The sequence below is a fragment of the Cyprinodon tularosa genome, unplaced genomic scaffold (genome assembly GCF_016077235.1).
Source record: "Cyprinodon tularosa strain WSP-4 unplaced genomic scaffold, ASM1607723v1 ctg70, whole genome shotgun sequence".
In the NCBI taxonomy this organism is placed as follows: domain Eukaryota; kingdom Metazoa; phylum Chordata; class Actinopteri; order Cyprinodontiformes; family Cyprinodontidae; genus Cyprinodon; species Cyprinodon tularosa.
This window is the reverse complement of record NW_024039452.1, coordinates 4,088,467-4,100,658: the sequence shown is the minus strand read 5'-3', so window position 1 is coordinate 4,100,658 and position 12,192 is coordinate 4,088,467. Positions and strand designations below refer to the sequence as shown.

Here is a 12,192-nt window from a genome sequence, read left to right as displayed (position 1 = left end):
GCTAATTTTATTGTATCCTCACGGACATATTAGTTTTAGGTATAGATAATGATCCATTGATCATTCTGCTTTCCAGACTTTTCCTATAATTAATCAAATATGGAAAGTTCGTTAGACAATAGTGAGGACTGGTGAATGGACTTTAAGACGATGTCCTTCTGTATGCTTCCAGAGAGAGAAATTCCTTGAACATCCTGGACCCTCTCCGGATCCTATATATAAAACTAATATTCTCCCATGTAGGACCTGCTAATGATGGTCACCAGGGAACAATGTACCACCCAGCAAGGGAATGATTTTGTTCTATTTATTCCATGTCTATTTATTCTGTATGTCTCCAGTGTAAACAGTTTGACCAGGATTTGAAAATGAAGATCTTACTTTTATCAACACAGTCACTTGGGTGTCGAATCGATACAAGTTAAAACTGTGTAACTTAGTTTTTCTTTTCTTTTAAGAAATATTCCATTTTGTTCCTGATTGACCTCCATTGAGGAAAAAGATCCTTTAACAGTAACATCTTATATTGTGTGACAGCCCTGTTTCTCAGAAGAATAAAGGCAAAGGACAGAACAATAAGAGTGATGACTTTAGCTCCAGGGAGCGTCAAGGAGTCAGCCATCTTTATTGGCACTGTACCTTCCCCCCTCGATGCATTGTCTTTTACTCGGGAGCTGTCCGCTCTAACAAATGGAGTGGCTAATTTATTGAAAGGCCCAGACATTTAATCAAAGCAGCATATGGCGAGGAACTCATTAAGAAACTATTACAGTGGGCTAAGTGTTCAATTCCAGCTAGTGGCTCGTGCACTTCTGCATGCCTTTATGCTATCATTTCACAACTGCAAATGCACTCATAGTCAGTAATGAGCATACACAAATTTTTATTTTCCCAAAGCAACTGAAGTATCATCCCAGGGAAAACTGCAAGAGGAAAAACAGGGAACGGGTAAACATTTTTGACGTGGTGTTTTGTTTTGTTTTTTTAATAAACTGAGTGTTTGTGTTTGTCGTACATCTAAACCTCCGGGAAATGTGTGTGTGTCTGTGTGTGCTTGGTTAGCATGCTTCCATGTATCTACGCATGAATATGGCACAATCATGCTTCCCTGCACAACAATCCCCCTAATGACACACATGCATAGCTATTCTCCATGTAAGCCCCCGCAGCATACATGGCTCATCCATCAATCGATCATCTTAGTTTCTCTGGAGTCCTGTTCCCCCCTGTCATCGAGTGGTCCAGGGTGTGAAAAAGGCCACACCTCCTCATACCGCAGACAATCACCACCATTCTCTGTTCTTTGTTTTCGCTCCTCCTTTAACCTTGTGATGACTAGAGGACTGAACAGAACGGTTTTGCATACCTGGTTGCTCCAGCCCCTTTGACTCTGCATCTATCTTTGCACTGAAGGAAAGGGATGAAAAGTGAAGGGAAGGATGACCATGTGGCAGTGTCTAGTACCAGGAAGAGCTTCCATGTCTGGGCAGCTGGCCCGCACAGACGTCCTCGTCTCTTCATACTCGGCTAACACAGGCAGTCCCTGTTCAGCCTGACAGATTCCACGGCACTCTCCTCAAGAGGTTCGGCTTTTAGGGAGGTGTAAGTATTATTCAACAGAGGAGTTTAGGGTATTTACTTAAAAATAGATTTTGTTCATGCTCTCCATATTTTTTCATTCTGGGTCTGCCTAACTCAAGCTGATTCACAGATGGGGAATATTGCTTGCAGGGCTTAACATGAATAATGAATACAGAGGTGGATATTTACAATTTTCTATTCATGCTTACATTACTTTGTTAGCTGTCAAAAAGGAGATACCGTACTGTATTACTGTATCCATGACTCTTCTTATCTTCCACCAGCATTTTTAGGGGCAGAGGCCCCAGAATTACAAAATACAATCAAAACCTTTTGAGATTGTAATTATTCTTTAATTGATTGATTCATTGACGTTATGGATCTCACAGGGGAGAAAATTACTCATTACATCAGCTCAAATAGTCAAAGGAGAAGAATGTGCCAAAGGAAGTATGCTGATGAAGATTCTCAGTCATCCAGGTCATAGTCATTCTGTAAAAGTTTAAAAAACAATCCACTGGACTTGGTTTCCAAGATTTGAAGATGTTTCGCTACCTCTCCAGGAAGCTTTCTCAATTCAAATGTCTGCGGACCCAGACATTTGAATTGAAAAAGCTGCCTGGAGAGGTAGCGAAACATCTTCAAATCTTGGAAACCAAGTCCAGTGGATTGTTTTTTAAACTTTTACAGAATGCCAACGGAAGAAAAAGGTGCATTCAGTATACAGAGCATCCACATATGACAACTTTTATTTATGTTTATAGTAGGATCATTATGCAGAGATATTGCTAATCCTTTATCAAAATCATTCACGCTGTAGTCTTTTACTTGATTAATGGATTGCTAAGTAATTCTCATAAGTTCTGAACGGAAGCCCCTCCCTATATAAAAACATGAGTGTTTGGAAGATAACTGCAAAAGAAAGCCCTCTGCAGATAGCCATTACAGTAGTAGCCATTCAAAATTCCCCCACTGTCCATAATGGATCCTTGGCTATTACCCTACAATTTTTACACATCTGAAATATTCTTTCTGTCATGATTTGTGGACATGAAGATCTAAAGAGAAGCATTATCTCCTGGTCAGACCCTGTAATTCATTGAAATGGTGGAGTCAGAGTAAAAAAATATGCATGCCCTGGAGAAGGTGGGGGTCACTCCAGTGGCCAGAAGTTGGAGGGGATTTTGCTAACTTTTGACTGGCAAGGGCCATTTTGAATGGCTGCTACTGTACTTTAAATGCACTGTTTATGCAGATGAGGGTGTTCACACTTCAGTGAGGGTTAATCTAAATCAGAGCCTGATGATGCTGCTGTGAAAATGTGTTTTTTGGCCTTGAGGTTTTTAGACTTAGTTCAGCCTTCAGAAGTGGTGTGATATTACAATGTCATGAAACTTAATTTAAAAGAAAAAAATCACCAAAATACACAGTTTCAAAACAAACTAGAGCAATCGAAAGAAATTACATAAGTTGAGTGTAGACCTGAATGTCATCAGAGGATACTTGGATTTCTGTGGCAGTGATCAGTTAGCATATTGATAAAAAATAAAGATACATAATAGTACCTCCACTTGAATCTTGCATTTCCATGTGCACCAAATCAGGATCCAGATCCACACCGGATACAGACCTAAAAAGACACAAAAGAAATACATTAATACAGAAGGTTCCTGATCTTTTAGGTTTAGATAACAGTAGATCTTATTTCATACACTAAAAGCATATACTCTAAAAGTCTTATTCTTTTGCCTCAGTAACTTTAATTACCTTACTGAGACCAATGCTGCACTTCAATTGTGTATGTGTACTTTATGACGATGGTCATAAGATGGACTGACCATTAGGAGTACCGGGATGTTTTCCTGTAGCCTGGTTGCTGGCTTGGCCAGCTCTGTGGTTGCAGAGCAGGAAGGATCATTGGCTCTATTTGGGTTTTGCTTCATTTTTGTAAGTAAACAATCCTTGCCTGTCTTACTTGGGTATCAGCCTTACTATAATCCCAACAGTACCCGCAACAGCACCGAGAAAATAGAAGGTTCACTATTCAATTTACACGAACTTCTGAAAAACGATCTGTACCAAGCTTGGAATAGTTAACCGTGCCTAGCTTGATTCCTTACGACCATTTACGCACCACGGTAGGACAGTTCCTCGCCTCCTAGTGGCGATCTATGGTACTACTGCTCTCTGGGGGAAAACAAGCAAATCAACATGAAACATTTAGGAAGTTTGCGGAGAGTCTGGCAAAGAAGGTAGCCTTTTGTGAATTTGCTTGACAGGGTCAGCTTATGGGAAGTGGATACGACAAACAATAGTCTAATCGAGGCTTACAAACCCAGGAAACAACAACGGACGTTGAGGTACATCACACTGCTAAGCAGAATCATCTCTGGTTGTGGAAGGGTAGGAAAGCTAGTAGTTTTATGAATGTCTGAAATTTCATGAATATGGAGTCTGACTGTAAGTAAAGGAAGCGGTCTGCTCATGAGCTCTTTGTTATCCAAGAACAGAGTCAGAACTGAACAATGCCGAGCCCTACTGATGAACTTGTACCATATTGGCGCGGTTTGGTTCAGTTGTGCGTGCCATTTACAAAGAACAGTTATCTTGGTTACCATGCTTGGACCAATCTTGGAATGGTTTCAAAAGGGTATTATAGATGGGCTACTATCTCTAAGGCTGTCAGTCAAAGGCATATTCCACAGGTTGAGCCCCCTCCCCATAAAATGGAGCAAGAGAGTCAGTCAAGGGTAATAGAGAGGAAGAGGACACAAAGAAGAAAGAACTGCCAATAAAGTGCTGTAGCACAATTTTGGGGAAAAGGCAAGACATTATTATAGATTTATAGTTTATAGAATACATTTTATAGTGAGATTGGTGCTGTTTCAACACTGATTTAATAAAAAAAAATTCTTAACATCTAACTAAAGCATTATGCAAATTTTAGAATGCGGTCAAAGACCATGCTATATGACAGAAAAACATAGGAACCTTCAGGTACAAATTTAGAGCATAATGATGACAATTAGGAGAACCACTTATTTTGATGATCCACCTGGAAAAAGAACATCCTCCACTATACCTTTAACATAAGCATGAAGCACAGATATACAGATAAAGACACCTTTCCCATTTGATTATCTTTACTTATTTTCATAATTTAGTCTTTTACATTTGTTTGCAGCACTGAGAGATATAAAGATGTAACGTGTTCTATCTATAGTATTTTGTCTTATAAGGAGGGGAGTGAATTTGCAAGAATTTTGAGGCATGTGTCGCAATATGGTTCATTCCAATATCTGATACACAACAAAGACGATGTATTGCAATTTTTTAAATAATATTAATTTGGCCAAATTTTTTATTAATAAGAATATTGTCAGATGAAATGTTACAATATTGGTATTTACAATATAAATAGTTTAAAGTAAAATATAGCAATGTTTGATGATATTATGTTTTTACCTCAATTATAGGTATTTTCTTTTTTGTAATGCATATGTTTTGATGGTCATGAATACTATACTACTAAATGGCTTAGAACCTCATCTTTCTTTGGTGCTGGCCCTTTAAAATGTGCAGATTGCATCTTAAACATACAGATTAAAGTTGTTGTCAGTCAGTTTGCACGTCTCTACATTGGCACAGTAGTTTTTTTGGTCACAAACAACAAGCCTACTTATTGCACATCATAGAAAAAAAATATATGTGTTATTTTGCTGCCCTTGTTTTTGGAATCTTAGAATACAAGGTTTAAATAGTGTCATTCCTTTCAATAAGACCCAAAAGACAGTTTAAATTTTGCTTTTTGCTACTTCAACCCTGTTATGCACCATCTAGTTTCTAATCCACAGTCTGAAGATGGCTATACCAAGACTTATCATCTAACAGAAAATATCTATCCTGACTTTAAATATAAACAGGCAATTAAAAAGATACTTTAATCCCAGTAGATTATATAAGAAGTAAATAAGCTGAATCATAAATAAATAGGAGCACTTCAAAGCTTTCTTGTGAACCGCCCTAAGGGCATACCTGAGCAAACAAAGATTTACCTTAAGGGAAGGTTGAAACTTCCAAAACTTCAAGTTTGCTTTATTTTAAAATTAAAGGAAAAATTTTGTCTCACATCTAGTACTCGAGTTGAGGGGGGATAGCATCCCCCTTCTTAAAAAAAAATCTTAAAAAATCATCCCCCTTCTTAAATACCCATCCTCCCATACCATGCCCTGGGACATTTTATTGCTGAATGTGTACATTTCTACTATATATTAACATTATTAGCAATAATATTGCCCTCTCAACATTTGGCAGGCTGTGCGTTTCAGAGTAGCCTGACCAAATTACGGTGGCCCACAGGGCCCATGCGATTTCCTTTTTGACCTCAGTGGCGCAACCAGCGGAGCGGGTTACGATGTTCTGAACACCATCATGGCCAAGCGGCAAAGACAGCGCTATATGATGGACTTTTAAGAAGGCAAGAACTAACACTTGAGTGAAGTCAAGAGTCAGACGACATCACCTTTTATAAGCTCACCATTGTGTCACCAAATATGTAGAAGTCCTCATTTCTGGACATAATGATAGCATGAAAAACTAGGTAAACTAGTTTGAAGCACTTTTTTTTTTCTTTACAGTTGTCATACCACAAGGAATTTGTCCAGAGTGTACAGGCATTGCTGAACATTAGAAATCTGAATTTTGGTTGTGAATCAAACAAAATTAATCTGTAGGCCTCTGCTGTTTTGCTAGGTTACAGCCAGAATCTAGAAGAAGCTTGTGAGACAAGTGGAGCATGGTAGGAACCCGAAGGAGAGAATTGAAGGTTTGAAAAATGCATTTTGATTAAGCAATTTAAGACACGTGTTAAGATTATTATCTTGAAAGAACTGCCAAATGTGATGTAAATGTCAAGCAATTTAGATTTTCTGATAAACATCATATTTTATAACATAAAAACTCTAAATGAATATTTGAAAGGTGAGTAAGATTATTAGATTTTTTATAGGCTTATTTATTTTTCAGGTTAATTTGAATGTATTTCAAATCTATAAGCAGTTCTTTCACATTTTGAAAATTGTTTCAGCTGTTTCAAATTGAATTTGAATTAAAAAAAACACTTGACTTGAAAGGATTTAGATATTCATCGGCAATGTTTTGTGAGGTTTTGTTCCAAATCTTAAGAGATCAATTGCCCAAAGATTTATCAAAGTAAAATCAAAGAAGTGGCCTACTATGACTATGAAGCTGATCCCAGTGGGAAATTAGTCGCTAACTCTGTAGGGGCAGTGATAGCCATGCCAGTCCAGGGACAGACTGCAGTTCTACTGTAATGTACCTTGGTCAAGGCCAATGACTGGCATACCTGACATGTAACAACCATAAGATGCATATTGCTTTACGTTAATAGATTAGATTAATTAGGCTTCTAAAAAAAAAAAAATAATTCCACCGTCCCCATTCTTATTTTTTTACAACTCGACCATTGCTCACATCAGAAGCCTTTCTGTGAGTTTTCAAATCAAAAATAGATTTGATTAAATCTTGCAGATTCCATCAGTTCGTTTTCATTGGCTGAATAGACGGAGAATGAAAACATTGTTACTTTCGCTTTAAATACACTTTATGATCAATTAGGGGATAAAGGAGGCTAACAACAAGGACTGCTTCAGTTCAGTTTTCATTGTTCATTGTTTTCAATATGAAACAGTTCTTTACAAATAAAACTGTGTTTTTGTGGTCTTAGAGTGTGTAAAACAATGGCCTGTTTGATCAAAGTAACATTTCACTTCTTTTGATTCCTCCTATTATGTTGTAACTGAATATTTTGCAAATCTGTCTTATTGTTGCAAATGCAGCAGCGCCACGAAGAATGATGCATTTTCGAGTACAACACTCAAAGCTTTATTTCTGTAAAGGATATTGTTTTCAAACGATCAAAAGCACACTGAAAAAGCTTCTACCATGCAGATTTTAAACCTTGATTTTAAAAATCCATGGTCCTAAAGTGATTCAGGAAGCCTAAATATAATGATACAGACAATGACTATTAATATGTCTATTAATTAATATGACTATTAATATGACTATTAATATGACTATAGTCATAATTAATATGACTATAATATGTCATAGATAATGACTATGACATATGTGTATATATATATATATATATATATATATATATATATATATACACACACACACACATACATATACACACACACACACACTCACCGGCCACTTTATTAGGTACATCTGTCCAACTGCTTGTTAACACTTAATTTCTAAGCAGCCAATCACATGGCGGTAACTCAGTGCATTTAGGCATGTAGACATGGTCAAGACAATCTCCTGCAGTTCAAACCGAGCATCAGTATGGGGAAGAAAGGTGATTTGAGTGACTTAAACGTGGCATGATTGTTGGTGCCAGAAGGACTGGTCTGAGTATTTCAGAAACTGCTGATCTACTGGGATTTTCACGCACAACCATCTCTAGGGTTTACAGAGAATGGTCCGAAAAAGAAAACACATCCAGTGAGCAGCAGTTCTGTGGGCAGAAATGCCTTGTTGATGCCAGAGGTCAGAGGAGAATGGCCAGACTGGTTCGAGCTGATAGAAGAGCAACAGTGACTCAAATAACCACCCGTTACAACCAAGGTGGGCAGAAGAGCATCTCTGAACGCACAGTACGTCGAACTTTGAGGCAGATGGGCTACAGCAGCAGAAGACCACACCGGTTGCCACTCCTTTTAGCTAAGAACAGGAAACTGAGGCTACAATTTGTACAAGCTCATCGAAATTGGACAATAGAAGATTGGAAAAACGTTGCCTGGTCTGATGAGTCTCGATTTCTGCTGCGACATTCGGATGGTACGGTCAGAATTTGGCGTCTACAACATGAAAGCATGGATCCATCCTGCCTTGTATCAACGGTTCAGGCTGGTGATGGTGGTGTCATGGTTTGGGGAATATTTTCTTGGCACTCTTTGGGCCCCTTGGTACCAATTGAGCATCGTTGCAACGCCACAGCCTATCTGAGTGTTGTTGCTGACCATGTCCATCCCTTTATGACCACAATGTACCCAACTTCTGATGGCTACTTTCAGCAGGATAATGCGCCATGTCATAAAGCTGGAATCATCTCAGACTGGTTTCTTGAACATGACAATGAGTTCACTGGACTCAAATGGCCTCCACAGTCACCAGATCTCAATCCAATAGAGCATCTTTGGGATGTGGTGGAACGGGAGATTCGCATCATGGATGTGCAGCCGACAAATCTGCGGCAACTGTGTGATGCCATCATGTCAATATGGACCAAACTCCCTGAGGAATGCTTCCAGCACCTTGTTGAATCTATGCCACGAAGAATTGAGGCAGTTCTGAAGGCAAAAGGGGGTCCAACCCGTTACTAGCATGGGGTACCTAATAAAGTGGCCGGTGAGTGTAGTAGTGGTAAGTATGAAGCAATCATGTGGTCAAAAAACAACAAAAATATGTTAATTTTTCATAAACAACTGGATCTACATCAGATATACTATATACTTTGGTGCTAGCAATCTAGCAATCTGCTTGAAAGTTGCAATGAGTTGCTGATATACATAGTTTTTTTTAATGGCCAAACATTAGTATTTCAGTCTCTTCTTACCAAAACAGTCTTGCAGTTTTTGTAAATACGGTCCTCCAGATAACTGTAAAACTGACTTTAGGTTTTAAGGCCAAAAGTTGTAGTTGAACCCTGCATTCCACTCAAAGCTCAAAACAGTATTGTCAAAGTGTGCACAGCTCCAAAAAGAAAGGAATTGATGATGGCACGTAGCAGCTGCCTACATGAAAAATTGAAGAATGTCAGAATGACTGTTTTCCAGATTTTTTTTCTGGAATGATTCAGTAAAGAAATTCATAAATAGATTTCCACTATAAGAAGAACAATGTTTTCTGTTTGTTGACTCCCAAAGAGTTAATTTTATCCAAAAAGGAAAAGCAGATTTTCTGGTTCTCTGTTAAAATCATCATTTTCACTTTCCTTCCTCTGCAGGTGATCAGACTTAAAGCTTTCTATGACTGACATATGGTAGGCAGCGCTGTTTAAACGGTAGTGCCATTGTATGCACATTCAGAGCAGTCAGAAGAATCTAGACAGCATGTAGATGTTGGCAGAGGGACCAGGAATATCCTCTAGAAATAGGAAACCTGCATCCAGTCCAAAAGTGTCTTTTTTTCTGTCTTTCTAATGTTTAACATGTTGGCTTGAGGCTGCAGTGGAGTCCTAGGTTTTGTTTGTTATTTATCTGAGCATAAAGTATGGTGTGGACCTTTGGGTGAAATATCAGTAACATCCATACCTGAGAAGAATGTATTTTACTCCTGTGAAAAATGCAGCATTGTGGATTTCAAAGTGGTAGGAAAAATGCTTCAGGGCTTTGTAGGCTGACTGGTAGCCATAGTTATTTCTGTGATGAAGTTTCCAGTGGTTTGATTTCCTTCTTGGTTTTAGGTAAACGTACACCTGGACGGTCCAGAGGAGAAAACCACCAGCCTCTATGCTTTACAGCAAAACTCACACTTTTGAATATCAGCCGATGAACGAGGCTACCTTGCCTCTTAACTAAAGCCGTAGTTTCTTTTTCTTAGCCTGTTTTTTTTTTTAAATATGATGACCGCATTGAATTTATTGTATGTTTTTTAAAGATTTAAGGTTTTATTGAAATCGCTTTAAAAACTAAAGACCAGATTAAGTATATAAAATAGCCTGATTCTTAACACCCTGAAATATATAGCCCTATATAAGCACATGCCATTTACCCTACAGAGAACGCATTTTATAGCGAGTATAATGTTTTACTGACCAGAAGATTTTGTCCTTGGTCACCCTCTCTTGAAGCAAGGTCCATTTGTGGCCCAGATCGGTGGAAGCAAAGAGCTGGACAGACACAAAAAAGAGGAGAGGAGATCACATTTAGACAGAAAAAATAAACAGTTAATGCTTTTACCTTTAATCACCACCATAACCTGCACCTTATTACCAACTCTATGGCTCATAATTGAGGTTAAATTGGGAGTCTGGGTGAGAATGAAAATAAAAAGAAAACAAAAAAATCGACAAATCAAGGGTCAGAATTTCATGGTCCACCAAGTCGAGATTAAACTCAATTAATTATTAATCATAAAAGATGAGGTCTGTGTGTGTGTGTGTGTGTGTGTGCATGAGCTTCAGTCTTTTTGAACTATTCTCTGGACAACACATTGGTAAAAATATGCAGGTTGGTTGAATCATTGATTGCTGCTTTGATGAAATTCTATTGATTTCATACTATCCTCCATACCTGTAAATAACAGAGAAAGAATGAAAGACTTGATCACACATCTTGTTATATTTATCATACGCTAACAAAATACAAACACCATTTTTCCACCTTTTCCTTATTACCACCTGAAAGTGGGCTTTACCCCCTTCTAAAAGGAGTTGTAACTATAGACATACTTCTAACAAGAATATTTGGATTGGATGTTCCATATCCATCTGCTGACTGCCTGGAACCCTTTATTTTCTGGATATTTCAACCTAATTATAGCCATAAATGTGAGAGCTAAATCAGAAAGTGAAGCTAACAGAAGATTTCACCAGTAAGAAGAAAAAAGGCTACCGTTGTAGTAGATAAATACTCTAAGTGTGGTATATGGGCAATGGCAAAATGTTAAACTGCCCATATGGGGTATTCAGTGGGGAACACTGACATGCTAAACGGTCTGTGTATCACTTGGAGGCACCAAAGGATTAGACCGCCTTAATGAGCTGCCCTGATTGTCTTAGCTTCACCAGTTACCTGGAGAGAGGTCAGCGGTGAACACTGTTCCATCCTTGCAGAGCTGTATGGTATTACAAGATTTAATTCCAGTATACTGATACAAATAAGAAGTCCGTTACATCCATCCATCCATCACCTGAATCCATTGCAGGGCAACATAGAGAAAAATACAAACATACAACCATGCACACACAGACACGCCTAGGAACATTTTAAAGATGCCAATTAAACTAAAGCCCCTGTCACCCCTTGACAATTTAGACAGCTTGTTAGGAATCCAGTCTGTGTGGTTTGTCTTTGTCTTCCTTCCTCCACCAGGCGACGCCTGGTTCCGGTTGGCGTCCTCACACACCTGCCGAAGGTTACCTCATTATTGGAGGACTCTTAAGCTGCTGACTGCCACTACCTCGACGCCAGAGTGTTTGCCAGTTTTGGGTACTCTAGCCAAGCTGAGTTTTGCCGAGTCAAAATGAGTTTTTTGTCTACCTGAGTTTTAACCTCGCTGTTTTGTCTTTGCCTCTTGGCAGGAAGTCATCCAGCAAACTGGATGATTCGGACCTTCTCCCCCTGGAAGGATCGTCTGAGTTTCAAACTGAGCTGGGGATTCAAACTGGAGGTTTGGATATACTTTTCCCCAAAGGATTGTTTGAGCTTTACACTGAGCAGGGGATTCATCTCCACAAGATCCATTCAAGTACCGAAGGAAATCTAACTGGCAGTCAGCTCCTCCGTTCTTCAAGGAAACAACTTAACCTCGGTAAACCCTGTCCACCCTCCAACGAGCAAACCAATTTCTGGA

At 38.7% G+C, this 12,192-nt stretch overlaps 1 protein-coding gene across 4 annotated transcripts in view; it reads right to left on the bottom strand.

Moving 5' to 3' along the window:
* Positions 1 to 12,192, bottom strand: part of sorcs2 (sortilin-related VPS10 domain containing receptor 2) — a 575,552-nt gene that overhangs the window by 86,731 nt on the left and 476,629 nt on the right. For all 4 annotated transcript variants that reach the window (XM_038268465.1, XM_038268466.1, XM_038268467.1 and 1 more), the window contains exons 5-6: positions 10,434 to 10,507; positions 3,147 to 3,211 (exon numbers count right to left, since the gene is read on the bottom strand). In XM_038268465.1, the coding sequence (XP_038124393.1) occupies positions 3,147 to 3,211; positions 10,434 to 10,507 (139 nt within the window). The remainder of the gene's footprint in view (positions 1 to 3,146; positions 3,212 to 10,433; positions 10,508 to 12,192) is intronic.